At 41.0% G+C, this 20,925-nt stretch overlaps 1 protein-coding gene across 1 annotated transcript in view; it reads right to left on the bottom strand.

Annotated features, from left to right (window-relative positions):
• The window catches only part of kremen1 (kringle containing transmembrane protein 1), a 56,172-nt gene that overhangs the window by 20,048 nt on the left and 15,199 nt on the right, over positions 1-20,925 (bottom strand). Inside the window, exons 2-3 of the mRNA XM_062418075.1 lie at positions 14,003-14,165; positions 5,473-5,564 (exon numbers count right to left, since the gene is read on the bottom strand). Of these exons, the coding sequence (XP_062274059.1) occupies positions 5,473-5,564; positions 14,003-14,165 (255 nt within the window). The remainder of the gene's footprint in view (positions 1-5,472; positions 5,565-14,002; positions 14,166-20,925) is intronic.

Below are 20,925 nucleotides of genomic sequence, written 5' to 3'. Positions count from 1 at the left end.
AATTCAGATCATATTTCAACTTGATTTAGAGTTGATGTGCACACACACATTGACAGCTCTTTAACAAAGGACCATCTCAAAATATCAAAAGCGTTGCTTAGAGCAATTATGGCTTCCATATAACGAGTCTCATTGCACAACACAGCAGGTATGTGTTGAATACAAAGATATTGTAAACATATGATATTGACGAAAAATACACCACTTAAATGTTTATTTGTTACATTCTGTTAACAGGTCCTATCTTCATTTTGTCTAAATACGTTGGCTACAAATTAATATGATGTATAGCCTGAATTAAACCTTAACAGCACAAATAGTAACAGGAGTTTTGAAAGTCAGAAGTCTCAGCCAGGTAATAATTGATTTCTTAGTAGTCATAAACAACTTTATCAAACTCCTTCAATGTCAGAAAATAAATATTGAAAAGATTGATAAACATCCAGCAAAGAACAAACATATATGTTACATATTCTCTTAATGGTTGCCAAGGAAATGATAACAATAAATTGGATGAATGTCCTCTCACCAGACATAAATCAATGGACTCAAAGACTAAAACAAATATACACAATGAAGGGTATTAGGGCACATTTACAAATGAAGATTGACATTTTTCTACAAAGATGGACTCCTGTTAGGATATACTTGGGACTACGAATGCTTAAAAATGATATGGTCTGATGTTTTCTCTTGTTTGGAAATACATGTCAACTCTGCTCAATATCACCAATTGTTTGCCAAATGAAGTTCAGAAAAAAAAAGAAAGAAAAGGTGGATCGATGACCATGTGGATTTCACGCTTACCATCCTGTAAACTCTCTTCAGGACTGTATTGAAACAGGGCAAAACTTCACTGCTGCTCCACATTTCTCCACTGCAAGAAAACACAGTGGCACAACAAGTTTTTCTTGGTTGTGTGCTGTTGAAAGATGAGTTCCCAACACACAGATCAAACCATCTTTGTCTTGGCAAACGCTGGAGGACTTTACCCTGACAGTTTCACTTTGTGTCAATCAAATTAGGCCAGCGCATATCGTCAAGTAAATGCATGTCAGTTTAAAGGAACCACACAAAAAAACTAAATGTCCTGCCAGTAAGAAACACTGTAAGAAAAGAAGCTTTTAAAATCGAGAGACGGTTAGCAGGAACTATCACATTTTCACTGGTCAAATCAGTTAAATGTTTTCTATAGAGCTGATCCTCTTGTAAAGAAGTGTTTTAACATCTACAGACACCAGAGTATCATAAGACTGAGACGTACAGAGCTAAGCTAAGCTAAGTTTTACTAACACTTAACAAAATCACTTTATAGCCTGGATTTTCTTTAAAATCCCAAACAAATCCTTTGTCATTAAAGCAAACGGACATTTAACTAAAAACAAATGTTCAAGACTTCCCAGGTACCGTCCGACTTCTGTGTAAAACTGAAAACTCCTGTAACAATTGATTGAGCTGACAGCTATAGTTTGTACCTGGTGACCCTCCACTGGTAAATTCCTAACACCTCATTACAATTTGCATTCTTTGTCAAACAACATTAAGCCTTTTTTGCCCTACACATTGAAGCCTGACATTATACTTTACCTAATTCCCTCATTACTTAACTTACCTTAGAGAAAACTAACCTTAACGACAATGTAAATGTTTTAAAAGTAATCCTCTAACTCCTTATTCCTGTTTTACAACATAGCTCAAGTTAATCAGTTCAGTGTAGGGGAATGGTTCATTTAGAAGTTTTAGTTTTTAGGCTGGACTGCTACACAGGGACTGGATTTCAATAAATAACAATTATGACAGGGCTATGCTTAGCTGACCATTTAGTGGCCTGGAAATGGGAAGGACCCAGGACAACGTGCACCGTGGAAATGTCAATTTGTACAGTAGACAATGTGCCTTGACAGCATGCCTTTTTGAAATTCTTAGATAATTTCACCGCATGACTAACTGCTTCCATGAGGGATTACTAAAATCAACAAATGTCATGACCTACACTGTAATCCACACTGTCAGACTATGGGTTTCTGGCCTCACGCGACCTGCCTGGCAGCGTGCGCCCCAGCAGGGTGTGTCACCCTCGCCAGGGTGGCATGACCCTAGATGACAGGGAACCCAGCTGGATAACAGGCTGACCATTGGCAGGCTTCAGGTGCCTTAGCAAGTGGCCACCAACTAAACAAACCACGCAACATCGAACATAAGCAAAAAAGTAGACAAAACGAAGGCACAGACACAACAAAAGTCAGACAAAATGAAAACAAAGGCCACTGTTGCCCTTTCTCTGGCACACACCAGTGTTTGTCAGCCTCATATGTGAACACTGACACTGAGAGAGCATCAGCATTCTCTCACTTGGCAGCTTGGAAGCTTTCAAGCGCAGCAGATTGAGAACAGGCACCGCCAGAAGGTGAGGCACCCCGTGGCGATTGTGGTTTCACAATAGATGAGACAGAGTGTTCATGTCTGAAAGGTCCCTCATATCCCTGCAGGGAGAAACCGTCTCTACTGAACAGGCATGTTTTAAAGACACTGGATGCCTGGCTCACAGCAAGCACCATCTCTTTTTCTTACATTACAGGGCTCTGTATAACACTTAATGCCCCAAAAGAAAGAGGAACGTTCATATAAGACAGCATTTGATACAGGGGAAGCTCTCAGCTGCTAGAAATGGGCCACATGTCGCAAGGATGGGTTACATGCTGTGCAGTCCTGGATCCTAGACAAAAACAAGGCTGAACCAGCACATGGCAAACCCATCTGGAACAAAAGCTGGCCTAATTTTATCAGAGATAAGGGAAAAGCCTGGCTCTAAACAGAGGTGGTGTGGGCTGTTCTCCTCTTTCCTCCAAAACCACAAAGGTTTGGGATATTAGCCTGGACACACTGAGCTAAATTGACAGTTGTCTGAAATAGGTCAGTCAAAAGTCTAATGGGATACGCACAAGCTCCTATACACATGAAATCATTCACACATGCAAAAACGTCATGGATAAATACATGGATACACACAAGCCATCCAGCCAACAGGCATTATTTGATGGGTTAATGGGTCCTGGGCTATTCAAATCTTTAGTGAAGAATCTGCACAGACAGTATAATGGTGGGATGGCTATAGGGGGTGGGGGGGCTCAAGAGGTCTGGTGGTACAGTGTACCTACTATCACGAAAAGTCACACAAGAAGGTCTCAGCTGTTCCCCCATCACTACTGTCCACCAGTTTACATCAAGTGCACACATGCTGCATTTTACTTCTATTAAAATGTTATTTCTTTTTCTTCTATCTAATGTGGCAATGATTACAACAGTCAAGTATTTTAAGTATTTATTTTACTTCCTATAAAAAATAAAATATTAACCCCTTAAAAGTCTGCAAAGACGCTGGCCAGTCCTCAGCCAACATTACTCTCTTTCAGAGGATGTAGCAAACTCAGTTTTAAAGCTAAAGTGAAGATTTTGGTAACATATAAAAGATGACCTCATGCATCCATTGGTACCAAACATGTCATGCTAGCCTGTCAGGAAGGGGGCTGAATACGTTTTTCCAAACGTTTTGACAAGGGGAAACTGTCATGACTATTTTCAAAGGGGTTCCTTGACCTGTCACCTCAAGAAATCTGAATGACAATGGCTTTTATGGGTGGTCACAAGTCACCCCTTTACAGGCATGCCCACTTTATGCTAATCCCATGCAGTTTTGCATGCAGTATAAATGTGTTGTTTTCTAAAAGTTGTGTATTTGAATATTTCTGCACAAATTTGGTATGACTGGAAAGCTGAGAGTCTTTTGGGTTCATTAAGCATAATTGCATTCATGTGTGATGATATTAACCCTCACAGTAGACATTTCATTGTAGTGAGAGCATTTCTGAAACCTGACCTCACTGTATAAAATGACCCATTGTGCCCTTTACAATAATCACAACCTCATGAAACTTTTTAACCACAAACTAGAGACATATGATATTCAGAGGATGTATGGCTTTAGGTATACTAAGAATAAAGGGGTGCTCACCATCCAATAGCAGAAAAATGCAATTCTTACAGAAATCTCCAAATCTCAAAAGTTTTTGATAAAATAAATCACAGCATCATTTATTCTATGATGTTCCTGAAGGTCTTTTTGTCTTAATGTGGTATTTTGGGGAGATATTTGACCATTTTTTATCAAATCTATAAAAAGCAAATGTATCAAACCAGAAATTGCTGCAACAACTTCTTAGACACAACTGAGTATGGGAATGGCCATCATATACTTTAATCATAATGTTCTAAACCCTAACACATTAAACTTACAAAATATGAATAGCCGCCTCACCAGAACACGATGTTTATTACAGATTTACGACTAGAAAATCATAACATAGTGCTGAGTTGCATCTCAAGTTATTCCTCATGTTCTCAGCTATCAGATTATGTATACCACTTCTATGTGGTGTATACACTGGTATTTTTTAAAAAGTGTTTAGGAAAGAATTAGAATAGAAGACAGATAAAGAAAGACAATAAATGTTTAATCTCAGAGAAAAAACGGGAGAGTAGAGATTGATTAACAGGGAATGTATTTTATGATTGAAGGAATTAAATATTTATTTCGGTTAAGATTTTGTCTGCAGCTGAAGTTAAACAACCATCTTTATCTTTTGCAATGTGTTCAGTCACCAGATTCTTATGGTGCTAATGCAATAAGACTTCTGACCTAAAAGTGAAAAACACATGATGTTTAAATAGCATTAAGTAAGTAGTGAGAACTATCTAATTACCTTAGAGATATAAGCATTTGTGACATTTACTTGAAAAAACAAACATGCTTGCAGTAAAACACTGGATCTGAACCTCCTCATCAGGAATCCTGATCTTTGGCATCAGTGTAGGTTTATCCACATCAGTCTGTTTTCAACAGCAGTGATTAAAAAGTTGGAGGGAATGAAAGTAATGTGATTAAAGATAAGCGGCTCTCTGTAAATGTGTGCCAAACTGGTAGAAAAGACACACAAAAGCACAGAGTCTCCCGAACCAAACAGTCCATCACACACATCTATTCAGGCATTACTGGACCAGGACACTCTCATACCCACGTGAACAAATCAAGCAAATATATCCAAAAACAGGTAGATACACAATAACTCACATACAAAAAACATCAAAAGCCTGTCAAAACAAGCTAAAAAGCCAAAGGGGAAACTTATGATCGCACATACAAAAACGCACACACGCATGCTCACACGCAGAAGCAGTGATTGACAGCATGCATTAAAGTAGGGGCAGGCCCGGGCATGGCAGGGGGAGGGTTGACGGGATGCAATTAGAGGCATTTTTTAGATGATAATAGCTGTGTACAAGCCATACAGTCTATCAAAGCTATTCATAGCAGGCAAGCAGATGAGCATAGCAATGAAAGTGGCTGGTCCGTGTGCCCATGATATAGCCCCGGGGGCATGAAAGGGCAGAGAAAAAGGAGTGGCAATCGCTTACTCTGGCATGTAGGGATGTCGCAGTATCTCCAGTAGATCCCGTCTTCATGATCTGCAATGTAGCACCACGGCTGAACATCCCCATCAGGATTCCTACAGACATACATACAGGCCAAAACGTTAAACCAGGAACCCACAAAGCTGGTTAAAGTGCAGAAAAACATCCTATCCTCTCTTTTTTGGATTTCCATGTTTTTACTAAGCTGTCTTTTTTGCACACCCAAAAAATGAGCTTTCTAGACTGGCTAAATCTGATAACAGTGATGCATTTTTGTGTCAAATTGGAAAAAGATGACATATTTCTGCTCAGATACTGTCAACTTTATATTCTCTCTAACCCATTCTGTGATCACTCCTTTTCATTTATGATTTAACTGAACACATAATAGTTGTATTTATGTTTTTAGATAGTCAGACGTCTTCCTATGTCATCAAATAATGAGCTGAGTTTTCACTGGTTAATAGGTAGCATTAATAAGCTGCAATCAAAGCACTCTGTTTTGCTCTTTTAGCTGCAGCAACACAAGCAGTTAAACATGTGAATGAGAACAACAAACTTGTGAAAACTGCTGTATTTAAAATGCTGTATCACAAAAAGGGGGACAAAACAGAGTAACCAGGTTGTGTCTTCCCTCCTTTCCAGATGTTAGCTGTGATGCATATTTTTATTTTTTGGACAACCAAAGCAGAAAAAGGATGATATTTATCAATTTTCACTTGTTGGGGGGTTACTGTGGATAGAATTTTGTTTACAAAAGTTTTTACACATAAACTGTATTTTTGGATTTGTCTGTCTTATTGTGATTGTAGTTTTAGAGGTCCATTGGGAAGGTCATGAAGGTTAAAAAAGAAAAGAGAAGGAAGAGAAAGGAGGAGGGGAAAGGGTAAGGACGACCGAGTGATGGGAGGGATGTGAGCGCAAAAACAACAAGACAATGACAGGCTATCAACTGGAAACCCTGCTGCAGAAGACTGAATACTCAATAGTGTTTCAGAGGAAGATTATCTTGGTTGTGTCAATCATTCCTAGTAGCACCCCTTGGCGCTTGTTGATTTAGCCTCTTCCTTTGCACTCTGGAGGCTTGACCATGCATGTCAGGCAAGGGCCAGACCAATGGACTTTGATGGGTGGAGATGGTTAGAGGTCGGGGGGGCTGCTCTTTGTTCTGGGCTAGACACAGACCTTATAAAGGGATGGGTGATGGGGCAAAGCTTTTGTCTGAGTCTGTAGCCTCTTTTGAACCCCATCAAGGCACTTTAAGCCATCATAGTAAGGCTGACAGGCCCCTCAGTGCTTCTGCTTTTCAGTTTCACCTACAAAAGCAATGAGAAGCTGGGTTAAAGATAGAAATACCTAAAAGCGTTGTGCAGGCTCCATATCTCCAGGGTAATGATGCGACTTTGTTAATCATGACCCTTATGGCGACTTCTAAATTGCTGATAAATGAAATCAAATGCAGTGGGAGCTCCTTTTAGTGCTGTTTCAGCTCTTTAAGCTCAATTTCAGGATTACTGTGAACTGTAAAAATACACACCCTGCCAACTAAAAAAGCCTTCTAGGATGACATAGCTATTTTTTTCAGCCCTGACTGTAATTGCTAGAGACCTTTTCTCTTCTCTTTTGACACACCTCATTGTAGCATCTTGAAAAAGCCCTGCAGCGTTGCACTATCCCGTTTCGCCTTTTGTGAACAAAGTTGTGAAGGGCGTTTCCATTTCTTTTCTTCCCCTATCAAAAACAGTATCCAGAGTTTCCTGCTCTCTTTTCAAACTCAGAATGAGGTATTGACAAAGATGTCGTTGTAAAGACTTTTTTGGGTTGAACTCAAGTTTAAGTGCCTTAAAGCTTTTCACTTTCATTATCTGGCAATCAGTTATTGCCTTATTCTTGCACCCTGACCGCAAAAGAAATGTGTGAGGAAAGACCTCATCTAGTCACATTGTTATCTAATATTTATTCTACCATTCTGCTATCAAAACAACTTAGATTTTCTTTTGTGACCCTAACCTGAAATATCCCCAAGTTCACAGCAAACATGCCTTGTTTTCCAGAAAACTGCAGCACCGTATCATGAGCTGAGATCTGTTTGTTGCTCCACCCAAATTGGAGGCAGACACCTGTTTGTTTAGCCTGAGGCTACTACTGAAATAGCTGAAAAGAGAAAAAAACTGGGTCCAACCATCAAAACATTGGATTATATACCCTTTCTCTATTTCTCTCTCCCCTTCTCTCTTTCATGCCTGTCAACGTATAACAGCGCTATTTGAAACTAAACCCCCAAGAACTCATCTATAGCCACTTATGTAATTTACTGCACTTTCTTAATCACCCCCTAAGGAGGCAGACATGAATTACAACCATCAACGTTAAAAGAAAACAAAAAAACATCCTTGGTAGACCACCCATCACATGTCTGACCCACCGGCATCTTTGATCAGTAAATGATGTGCACCCTTTTTGTGTTTACTCTTCCCCACTGGTCCCTAAATAGCGTTTCATGGCTGTCTCTCACACACAAACACCTCCACACACCGTTTTAGCGGAAGCATGGGAACATCATCAACAGGGCTAAGGTGAACAGGCCAGCCCACATGACAAAGAAATATAATCAATCCTGCCCCGAGGTACCTCTCTCTGTGTGTGTGTGAGAGTGTGTGTGTTTGTGTGTGTGAGAGAGTTAGAGAGAGCGAGCAAGAGAGAAACAGAGAGAGAGCGAGAGAGAGCAACAGAGAGAGGAGGGAGGGTAGAATAGTGTTTGGAAAGCAGGCAGCCTCAGATTAGCCGAGGTGCCACAGCACAGATAAGGGCAGACCTCAATGGACGGAAATCCATTCATTTAACCCGGCAGCACAGAGACAGAATTTGGACCTTGTGGAGACGCTCTGATAAAAGTTGCTGCCAGCGTGTGCGTGTGTGTGTGTGTGTGTGTGTGTGTGTGTGTGTGTGTGTGTGTGTGTGTGTGTGTGTGTGTGTATCTGTGTGTTTGTGAATGTGTGTGTGTCTTTTTTTTGGGAGGTGTGTTGCATTAATATCCATGTACGTCAGACATGGCCTCCTTAGCTTTGAGTAGAAGAGCTTGTTGAAACACTCACATACCCAGAGGTAGATCACAGAAGATGTTTGGACACTTAATTGTCACAATTACGCTGATTGACTCATTTTGCTCGGAGTAAGCCACACACTTGGGTGCAGAGCCAATTATAGCCACATTGGTTTTGCCTCACAGAATCTCCGGTCTGCACTGAGTGGCTTACATCTGAACACTGAGAAAAACAGCTGTTCTTGGTTGGCTGCTGTTCAAAAGGTTTCTTTAATAACAATTTTCCACATACCTTAATCAGAAAATTTACGGTCATCTTTAAAATGCCTGGCATTGTGAACCTGCACATAAAAATCTCTAAATAATTTACATCAAACTATGTGTACAAATGTTGGAAATAACATCCTTCAGGGGTGCAGAGCTTAAAGTATTTTATTCATGAGCTTAAACGTAACTGCATTTGTTTAGTAAAACTAGTAGATGTGTAAAAAAAGATGAAAGCTAAACTTCCCTCATTTTGCAGAATGAGAAAGTGGAGAAATGTTGATTGGAAAGTGGCAGTGAGAAGCTTGTCTGGGCTGGGATTTGAGGTCAACAGCAGATCAGAGTCTGGCAATTTACTGCCTGAGAGAAGAGTCTTTAATTGACTTGGATGATTTAGCATGCAAACTGCTGCCTGCTGCTGCACTGCATGAATGCATGTATTGAAGGAGAGGGCTTGTTGGTCATGAGCTGATATGTATAGTCTACTGTCTATTGTTGTTCTCTCACGGTCTACTTGTGCTAAATACAAGGTTGTGATCTTCTCGTGTCACGTGTCCTGATAAACACACCACTGTTTTCCTTGACAAATCTTTAAAGAGTCTTTTTCACTGAAATTACAACAGAACAGTTTCTCCCTTACCTCTAACTATGTAGATGTTTAGTTTTACTTTCCCAGGCTTCGAGATATTTCACTCAGAGAATTTTGTTGTTTTTTGTTTCTGGAAAGAGATAATGTTGCGATTTCTTTAATGTAATTTTTCTAATTGTGGTGGACACAAACAGAATTCTGATCACCTCTATTGAATTGGGGTGGGGACAGAAACTTCTGTTATCAAAATCTAGGCAAATAAAAGAAACTATCTGTATGGTTTAAATTTGTTTGTTTGGTGGCAATTTGGGTGAACTGAGCAGTCAAAGACAGATGTCCATACATTGCATGAAATTGGTCCCTAATAATTTTGAGATTATTATAATGTTGGTGGCAGATGCTTTAACACCACACAGTCTGTCTTCTTATCGGACACTTCTATTAACTTCTTCAATTTAACAAAGGAGTGCACTGGGATTGTAATGTAGTCATATAAACGGTGGACAACTTGGCTGCAGTTTGCCTGACCTCAGATTTGCACCTGATATCATGGAGATTCAATTACAATCAACTTGGGAAACATTATTCACTCAATGGCATTTCCATTATCTCATCTATGTAAGGGAAAGGCATTAGAAGCCATAGTGGACACTCATAAATTCTATAGTACACACACACACACCTGCATATAAATAGCCAGGAAATGGCTGGCAAAGCTATTCAACCACTCACTGAACTGTCATGCACTTCACACCCTCATCCTAATGCACTGGGGGGAGAGTCCAGTAGATTCGAAGGAACAATAAACGAATTATAAATCAAGACTTCGATTAGTGAGTGAATGTCAAGAAGTATTCCAAAAAGGTCAAAAAAGTACTTAAGAAATGAACAAAGTGTCTTGTTTTAAAAAGTGCAGCGTGACTGCAGAGTGACATCCACACTCAATACCCCATATAGGAGTAAATCATTTACTTGCACTTCATGATACAAAATGAATTCTGGATTGAAAGATACTCATGATAAGTAATGTGATATTCACTGCTGAAATGAGTCTTGCTAAGTCTCAGCTTAGACACGAGAGCTCTTGTCCTTTTCTTGAGGTTTTGTGCTCCTTTTTTTGCAGGGGAATAATGTGACATTTCCCCTCTTCCCAGTTTCTCCTTGTTTACGCTATTATATTTTATAGCAGGCTATAAAGATGAAATGTGAGGGCTGTGAGGGCTCTTTCTATGTGCAGTATTATGTGTCACTAGAAACTGAATTTGAATCATTTATGTTTGAATTTGAATTGCTCAACTTGAATAACTGAATTAAAAGAAAATAATTTGAATCACATAATTTGAATTTGTATTTGTATTGTTACACACGATTGCTCTTCCTCAATGACTACATGTGTGTCTCAGTCAACTAAAACTGAATAGCAAGAACTAAATTTGAATGGTGAGAACTGAATGTGGAAGTATATAGAGAGCTGAATTACCAGTGAGGATCATATACAGTTTCAGATCAACTGAATTCAATTTCATAATATTGCATTCAGTTTCAAGTTCATTGGAATTCACTTCAAAACTAATAAATTCAATTTCAAATTCTATTCAGCTTTTTTCAATGCAGTTACTCAAGTTAAATGATGTAAATTCAAATGATGTGATTCAAATTCATTTCTTAACGCAATTAATCACTTTGAGCAATTCAAATTCAAATATAAATCATTCAAATTCAGTTCCTAGTGACAAATATTTTATCCAGCACCACTGTGGTGCCCCATCAAATAAATCATCACAGGAAAAATGATGGCAATAGGACGAGAATTGAGTTTGTAATCCTCTACTTCTTTCCGTCTCAACATCTGATATGTGCTTAGAGCCGTGTGTTACTTTAACACTCAGCTTTGTATTATCCACCTGTGCCCTGGCCTCTGCTCTCATCTCATAAAACCACAATTGGCTTCAGGGTCAGACATGCCAAAACTGCCCAGGCTCTCCTTTTTTACCCCTCCCTCTCACTTTCATTCTTCTACCTCCCCCTTTTGTCTAAGAATTACCACCTATTGTGGAGTTCTTGCCAGAAACGCACACAAAAGCCTCAGATGAGAAAGACTTTGAAGGTTAAAAGAAATATTGAAAACAGAATTTGAATTGCAAGACACTCTTCATGTAAATAAGGTGATTTGCAATCCAAATTGAGCAACAACGTCCAAGACAGCTCCCCACATGGCTGGAAAAATCCATCTCACGAGCCAACACTCTGTGATCAAACAACTCAGCATTTCTCTGTGGTCGGATAACCCTCTCCTTTACTGGCACATACATGTTCCCAACATGTGCACGCAAGAACACACACACACACACACACACACACACACACACACACACACACACACACACACACACACACACACACACGCACACACGCACACACACATGTGGGTGGACGCATGCACAAATACTTGACCTTGTGTAGACATGCCATAAATGCCATCCCTCATCTTTTCACAATGAAGTGGCCACTTTGGTCCCCATTGCACTGCTAATGACTGACTCTTTACAAGGAGGGAATCTGAGAGAGACTGAGAGTAGTCGTAGCTACAGCCCTAAGTGATAGAAATCCTTCTCTCCGAAAGAAACAAAGCTATGATTTGTCAGTGAGTTGGGAAAAGCTGCTAACTGCATAGGTGGCCAAAAAAACAGCCAAATCCAAATACGGAAGATTTGCATTGCTTGTTGGACATAATACACTCTAATGTGCAGGGAAAGCCTTCCTCCATCCTCTGCATGTATCCTACTCATAAATCTTCCGATTTCCCATCCAGTTCAAGTAAAAACAAATTCATCCAGTGCCACTTCAAAGCATTGCTGCATTATGAGTTTACAACCATGACATAGAGAAATGTTTCAGAGGCTTTGGGCCGAGGAGGAGGGGGTGTTCTGTTTCTTATGGCTTGGCGATCTGGGCCAAGCCACTGCTCTAGATGTCTTGGTAAATTTGAACTGATTCACGAAAGAGTGCAGCACCCTTCAAATATACACGTTTGACAGTGATGCATACAACACTGACAGTGGTACTTGGATTGTAACAGAGGGATATAACCCTATAAAGCCACCGTGTCCCCTCACATTCCAGGAACGATGGAGATTTGCTTACACATACTCTTCAAGCATGTTTGCATCCTTGGGATGACAGGGCTAAACGTTATGCTTGGGTACCACCAATAAAATATTCAAAGGCGAATGTCTGAGCAGCAACCTAGTTCTAAATAATTCTGAAAGTCAAATGCTTTGTGTAGGAAGTTCAAAGCTTTGTCAAACATCAGTATCACTCAGTCTCAGGCAGATGAGTTTCAAAGGTGATACATGTAGTATTTTTAACTTTAGTCATACATTAAAATGACCATAAACAAACAAGATAACTGCAGGTATACACTGTGGCCCACTGCTTAGGATTTTGCAATACATTTGCTGGATTTACATTATGAAATAATGCACTAGGCTGCAGGCATGATCATGATTTCAAAAAACACAAGTGCTATCACCATATGACCTGTATAAGACAGGAACTAGCAGGACAGTCTCATTTGCTTATAATGCCAGTATGCCAGTATGTTGGGTAACATTGTTATATTGGCCACCATCACTCCTTCAATCTGTTTTAACTGAAGCATTTGGGCTGGTGAGGTTTGGTTGTCATATGAGCACCATGTGACTCACTGTATAGTATATTGCAGTACACCAGTATCGACAACTGCAGAACACCATTGCATTACAAAGCAATGATAGACTGTAACGATGGACGAAGCAAGCTGTGATATCAACCATTGGTGCATTGGAGCCAGTTTGCAGGCCAGAGTTGCAGCTTATGATCAGCGCCAACTTTTTGTTTCCGGGCCCTGGAAACACATCCCACTACATCAGATCAAAGCGAATGCTAGTTTACTGGGAACAACCGAGCAGGTGCACAATCAGGCTAATGTTTGCTTCTTTAGCTAACAGGGTAGGTATCATAATCACAGGAGACGTCAAAGCTACTAGGTCTTCAAATCTTGAGTTTGAGTTATAATTTCCAAAATGATCATTAGAGGGCCTGTGTGATTGAAACTGTAATGACCTATTGAAAAAAGTATTCTCTCAATATTTCTATAGATAAGTTGATGCTTTTTGAATTGGAGTCAATTGGAGCCATGGATTTTCTGAAACCAGCATCTAGTGGCTGTTGCTGGTATTTCACTTCTACATTGGCTTCAGCCTTAAGCAGTGGTAGTTGCCACTTAGATTTATGTGTTTGTCCTATTGCCAAACTCTGAATTCAATTATTTTCAATATTATGACATCAACAGGACATAAGCAGAATTAAGAATTGCATTAAGAACTTTTTTTTCTTATCGTATAACAAAATACATATATACTGTATATATTACATTAAATAGTAAACTATTGAAAATGAATGTTACAGTTTTCAAGGCAGCAACAGTATCAGCTGACCACCTCTGCTTTACTAAAACACAATGTCACAATCATAAGAAATGAGAACTTAACCTTGAGTTAAGAGTTTATGACTTCTTGTACCACCATTATCAACGAGTTAATCCTTTTCGTGAGTGTTGCAATCAGTAAACTGCCAGATTAAGAAAAAAGGCTCACCTGCAGTAGTTGTGCCTGCCCAAACCTCCCTCTCCGTTGGGGTATTTGAGTGTGTTGTAAGGGTGCTGGAAGGTCTCGTTCCAAAAGAGGCAAGGTTTACCACCATGCAGGCTGGTCTGGTTCTGGAAGCCCCTGTAGTCCTCTCCGTTGGCAGTGTAACACTCTGGAAGGATAATTAAATGGAGAAAGTGAGAGAAATGAAACCAAATCAAAATCTGATGTCTGCAATAAGGGATTAGACAGCTATTAAGACAGAAATCAAAAGCTTGGCAAGAGCTTTTAAACAGGCATGTTAAAGGCAGGCACATATGTGACCTGCTTTATTGAGAATCTGGGTTTAGAGCAACGCTCTCTTGCTATTAAAATGTTTTAATGTATTTGGAAAGATCATAGACAATAACTTTGGAATAATTGTATTCTTTGCCCAGGCTCAGTTCATTTCAGCTCGGGCCAAACGTGTTAAAGCAAGATCAATCACAGTATTGTTTCAATTAATGTCGACACACGAGCACAGAAAAAAAGCTGCACAGATATACAGAAAAAGCAAACATGGCTTGAATTTCCAGGAAGTGTATGACAACCATATGGCTGAGTCAGAAAGAGAGAGAGCTGAGTTCCCAAGGCAAAACCATAGCTGGTGAGGGACTTTTCTTCCCTTAAAGAGCAAATTCAAATAAACAATGGCTGATGGGAGTGTGATGAGCCGTCACTGCTCATCGTATTGAGCCTCAGGGGGGCTTCTGTTAAGAGAGTTTTAGCTACAACTGAATTCCTCTTTTGATTGCATTATGATTGAAAAAATACATTTATTATGTGACTGTTATGATTACTCATACTGCAGGTGCACATAATTGCTTTGACTGTTGACAGAGCAGGATACCCCTTCAGTGTCACCAACTGGTATGAAAACAAGCTTTTCACTCTACATTTTACCATTAATCTGTCTGCAAAGAGTAGACGCCAAAGATGCCACATCGGCAACAATTTGAAGATGAAGTTCTGAGATATATTTCTTGTATATGATCATGTAGCACGTTTTAGTGTGAACCTATGTGCGTTTCAAAATGTTAAGGAGGAGCATGTTGAACTACTACGAACATTTCACATCATGCCTGTCAATCAAACATTAACCCAAAAAAAACAATACTCTCTTGTTTGGCTCGTCTCCATGGGGTCTTGTTGCTATGTACGTGGTTAGCCAATGACCGACCCCTTTCATCAAGTCAAGCTGTCTGGGCTGAGTATGAGCTAATGCATTGCAATATGACAGTCATTATACCCCTTGGTGAGCCAGCTGTGCTCCGAGGTTCGTTTTCATTCCCTTTCGACTCCGATGTTTCCCAACTTCCTCTCTCTCTCTTTCTCTCTCTCTCATATCTTATTATCTGTTTTCTTCTCTCCCATTCTCCTCTCTCCTCTGCTGATTTTGCCTTTTTTGTCATCCCCTTTCAACTCACATACAGACAAACATTTCTTGGGGGATTACTAGGTTGCTCAGCCTCAAAGCCTTGTAATGCAACTTCTGTAGTGTGTTGCCAGGTCCGTCCTTAGATGGCAACCTCTAGATGTCTTTTCACAGGTGAAGAGGACTTTGGCAGCATCAATTATTACAGTTAAAAGACCAAACAGAGGTCTCTTCTAATTTGTGGGAGAACAACAGACTAATCAAACTTCTGTGAGTTAATTATAGTAGAAGGGTTTTTTTTAAAAGTGAATGGATGTAGAATGATCGAGCCTAACAAGAAATAAAGTTTCATGTGTTTAGCAGTTAGCTTCCCATACTTTCTACCACGTTTGCCGTATTTATGGCTGTTAGTTTGCATGCATACATGCATTCCAGCCTCTTGTATCCACCACAAAAGTAGAACTAACACTTTATTGTAGAGTAAATCAGAGGCCCTGGCCATTCTCAGTGTGTCAGCCAAAGTTGCCTTTAATTAAAGTTGTTTCGGCTCTGTTGTTCAGTCAAGCTTATCATCCATCCATCGTCTGGCTGACAATAGTTCAACAGCAGCAAAGAGCTGCAGGGTGTCAGGTTCCTGCAATTATAATGCCACTCTATTGTCTGTAAATGGCTCTCCTCTCTCTTAGCAAATTAATACTGCCTTGGCATGCAAGAATATCAACCACCAGATCGTAAATCCACCTGAGAGTGGCTGAGGCAGAACACTACCCCATAAAATTAGAAAAACAGCTTAATGGTGTTACAACAAGGGTCACGCTCTTGCCACTCTTACACGAGGGAGCAATGAGAAGGGTGGAGGAAACAAGTTATCGTCGGGCTGACACCCAAAGGACAGATGAGACGTGTTAAATAACAGTAATAACACACTTCGAAGGTCCGATTAGCTGAATGTCATCACCATGAAGTGCTTTACCTATAGAGGATTTTGGAGATGTTGAGTCAATTTTGGTACCGATACCAACATTGTTTAATACTGACGCTTTTTTGTTTGTTTGAGATTATTTTTTGAGTATGTTTTGCCTTCATTGGATAGTGGGCAGTGAGGAGGCAGACCGGAAACAAGGGGAGGGCAAGATTGATATGACATGCAACAAAGTTCCCTGGGTGGAATCGAACCAACCAGTTATGTGTCTTGCACATTCACCATTCAGCTACCAGGGTGCTCAATTCAAGACTGATGCTATTTGGATATGCACAGTACATTATGGTATATATTATTTTAATAAGAGTGGGAGCAGATGATGAATTTTTATTGTATTTACATATTTTTCTTGATGCTGGCAGCCACAGCAACAAAAAGAAAGAGAAGGAAACACTGCTATTGGGATTTTGGCAATGGCACAAGCACAATCATGAGTCACTGCTCCCCAAAAGCAATCATGACTGTTATTGCCCCAGTCAGAGAGGATAACATCGGGCAGGGACAGGGCAACCAACTGCATCCCAAATGAGCTCACGTCCTTCAAATATCTTCTCCTTGAAAAGAGCGGGTATTAAAATGACTTAACTTGGCCGTGTGTGCAGTGCCGATCAATGCACTGTATCAAAAAGAAAGAGCCAAATGACTTTGTAAATGTCTCCTCTCCTCCTTCAGGAAACTTCACTCTGGAGTTTCAGGATGAAGCAGAGCTTGTCTGCACATGGTCCGATTGGAACGAGCTGCTGCTGGCAATCATCCCGCCCTGCTGCAGCCAAGTTAGCTTTCCAGGATGAGATGGTAAATATGTCAGCGTTTTGCCACCGGGAGGGAGACGGTGGAGTGTTCCATGTGGTTTCAAGGCACCATTTGCTTGTGGTGGGAATGGGAAGTAGCAGATCTGCAAGGACTCAGAGATAAGTGAGGCCATCGTAAAGATGAATGGACCATTTAAGAGCCCTGCGGACGGCCACACATCTATCAAGCTGAAAAGAAAAGGCCAATTTTAAGTTGGAGTGGTGTGGATACGAGCATTTTATCCGGGTCCTGGAGGAAATGAAGAGCTCATCTGCTGATTGGACTATCACCACTTCAGGCCCACTCCCATCTGAACACACCCAGCCCCCCACCTCACACCCCTTTCCTTGTCACCAAGCAACTGTTGCACTCTTGTCACATGGGCCTTGGCTTTCTTGTGGTTTCATCATAGACCGTGATGGGAAACAGAACCACCACCGCATGAAAGACAGAGAGGGGCGGGGGGACGGGGGGTTGGGGGGGTGATCCTATAAAATACATGCAGATCTACAAATAGAAAAAATCCGGGAAAAGGAAAGAGGAGGACTCGCCCTTGACCAAGCCTTGTGCTCACAAAATACTGCACCACCCGGGCAACGAGCAAAAGAAAAAAAAAAAGAAAAACAGCAGAGGATCTCTGAGAAAGAACTAATCGCCCTGTTATTATATTTGTTGGGATTTGTGGCTAATGACTTCCACATTGCAACTTCAAATGCACTTGATGCTCTGAGAAACGAGGGGGGAGAGAGAAAGAAAGGGGTACGGGGATTTGGTCATGTGATCTCAAGAACACAAACAAACAAGCTTACAAACAAATGGTTTCTGTGAAACGCGTTGCCAGGTCACACAAGAGCACTTATTTGTTGTGTTTGCTACGAGGGATGAAAAGCAGCGATAATTACAGACGACTGCTTCCTCACAGAGGGCTGACATAAAGAGCTTCCTTCCATCTTTATTATATGCTTTGAGCTCTGGGGACAGCAAAACAAGCTTACAGCATGAGCAATATTTCCACTATAATAAAATTACACAAAATGAGCCTATGAGAGAAGCATGCATGTACAGTATTGTGCACAAAAAACTAATTTGTGCAGGCACCAACACCACCAAAAAATGGAAGCCGCACACTGAGGTTTTAGAGACCTTCCAAAGTCAACAAAGAAAGATGACAGAAATGGCAGATTATTAATACACAATCTGCCACAGCATGTTTCCCCTTCACAGTGTCCTGGTAGCCATTACTGTTGTGGTGCTCATTAATGTCACTGTAGTAAGAAGAGAGGCCAGGACCAGGCCAAACCAGGCCAGATGTAGTAGGTTACAGAGTTCTTTTCTAGGGGGACACAGCTGGCTGCAGCACAAGTCTGGTTCCCCTTTTCCCAAACAGCATCTATTTCCACATCAAAACCACACCAAACTTCAGAGGATTGCAGGAAGACTGCTTCACATTTATTATCATAGATTGTCACAGATTCAGTGAAGCTCCTCTAATGAAGTGGGATGTTGCTGAGGAGAATATCAGTGATTTCTCAGGGGGGGGGGGGGGGGTCTCTGCAGTTAATGGACCACACCTTGCTTCCTTATTTCTCTGATCTTGCTTCTCCTGTAAAGAGTTTTTTTTATTTAAAGAGCCTTCATGCGAGAGGGTCAATGAAAGTGCAAAAGAAAAGCAATTGTGCTTCCTAAGTGATGAGAACAGCTGCCTCTAACCAGTTAATTCTTCGGTCAATGACTTCTCAATGGGATTTTACAGTCCTCCTTTTCATTTCATGCTTTTGTCATAGGTTGTAGCCCCAGATAACCAGGCCATAAACCAAGACCTCATTCAGGCTCAAAATAGCCTCCACCACCACCATTCTTCCTGCAAAAACTCTTTGCTGCACTACCTCTCCAGTTCACAACCACAGTAGCCACAGACCCACAGGACTCCTTGCCAAAGTTACTGGGTAGCACCTATAAAACATGGCCCCATCTCGTTCTAGTACGGCCCCTATTATTTAGCTCCGTAATGGAAAGAGTCTAATCTGCTGGAGCCACTGGTGGGCTAAATGCTCTGCCAAAAAAAACCCTCTGTTTGAAGTTGCTTGTCGCAAAAATGGAAAACTTAAAAAGGTTTTTTCTGCTCTCTGGCCCTAAATTTAAGTGTAATGTCTTGAGCGATTTAGAAAATTCAATCACCAAACAAACAGAAGCAGATAAAACGTCCACCTTTGCAGTATTTCCCAAATGTGGTTGGGATAGTATCTGACAAAACACAGCACAGATGGACCAAGAGTAGTTTTGGCTCTGTGAGTGGACAAAGATGAAATAAGGTGGGACAATTTTGAGCTTTGCCTGGCAAACGTTCAGGCAGTGACTGATGGGCTGCAGACTCTGACAATGACGTAAAGGACATTCAGGGACTTGCTGAAACCCTGGGAGAAAAAGCCGCAGAATGTCGACACTAAGGACCCGCCAGCCAACCTGACATGAGGGCGGATGGGGTGTCGCGTTCAATTATGTCCCTCTGGCATATCCTCAGTGTTTCCTCAAGTCATACTCAACATCTGCCAAAAACAGAGGCCATATTTCCAAACAAGATTAAAAGATTCTTCACCTCTAATGCTGTCCTTGTTTTCCATAATGGCTCACATGCTATGTCACTCACGCATCCACACAATCACACACCTCACCATACAATAAGCAGAAGGGTGTTACAGGGTTAAATAAACAAAGCGCAAGTCTCCCGCATGCTCAACACATGCCACTGAACCTGCTCTAAACCAACTCTGACATCAGAGTAAACAAGACTTGTGCAGTCAGGAGAATGCAGGGACTAAGTGAGGTAGAGGGGAGCAGAGATAGAGAGGTAGAAATGGACTGAGGGCGTTCAGTTCAGAGCCTTCCGCGGTCCACAATTAACATGTCTGGGATCGATCCACGTTAAATTAAACCAAACTGCAAATTAGAGCAGAGCATTGAGACAGAAGGAGGGATTGTGAAAGACAAGAGTGATATCAGGGGAAGTAGAATAGAGAATATATTGGCAAAACTGAGACTTCTTTATTGTCATTTCTCAGCACTTTCATATCAAAACAAAATTAATCCTCTGCAATTGACCCATGCTATATAGTAGGTGCAGCAGGCAACCATGATGCAGCGCCCAGGGACCAACTCCAGTTCTTTTTTGGCAGTGCCAGTGGTTAGGGGCACTGATAGGACTGGCTCACTGGAGTATTCACTCTGACAGACATGTCTTTGATGTTGGGAGGAAACCACAGCACCTGGTAGAAACCCACGCAAACATGGGGAGACAATGCATACTACACATAGAAAGAAGCTGGGATAGCTGGGATTTGAACCAAGGACCTTCTTCCTGTAAGGCAACAGCGCTAACCACTAAATCACTGTGCCACCCTAGCGAGTCAGGGTGGGACCAAAGACTGGTTTTATGATTGTGCAGATTGTTGACCCAGGCTCTAATTGTCTCCTACTTATGCATAACACCAATCAAGTGAATACTTTTTTTTCAAAGTTCCCCATGTTATAGACAGGGCTGCGGAGCTCAGGCTTGTAAAATTAGCAGCAAACACAAGAGACAGCATATGCAACGCCAGGGGTCTGAGTCTGAAGGAACAAATCTCATTCCTCTGAGCTCTGTGGCACAGCTGCGTGCGCCCTTTACCAGCAAACAAACAACCGATGTTGAGTTTAAGAGAGAGAAAATGTCTTGCTAATGCGTGTCTTCTGTGAGGAAAATAACAC

Source organism: Scomber scombrus, chromosome 4 (assembly GCF_963691925.1).
Source record: "Scomber scombrus chromosome 4, fScoSco1.1, whole genome shotgun sequence".
NCBI classification, from domain to species: domain Eukaryota; kingdom Metazoa; phylum Chordata; class Actinopteri; order Scombriformes; family Scombridae; genus Scomber; species Scomber scombrus.
The sequence above is the reverse complement of the archived record's forward strand: the minus strand, read 5'-3'. Positions and strand labels throughout refer to the sequence as shown.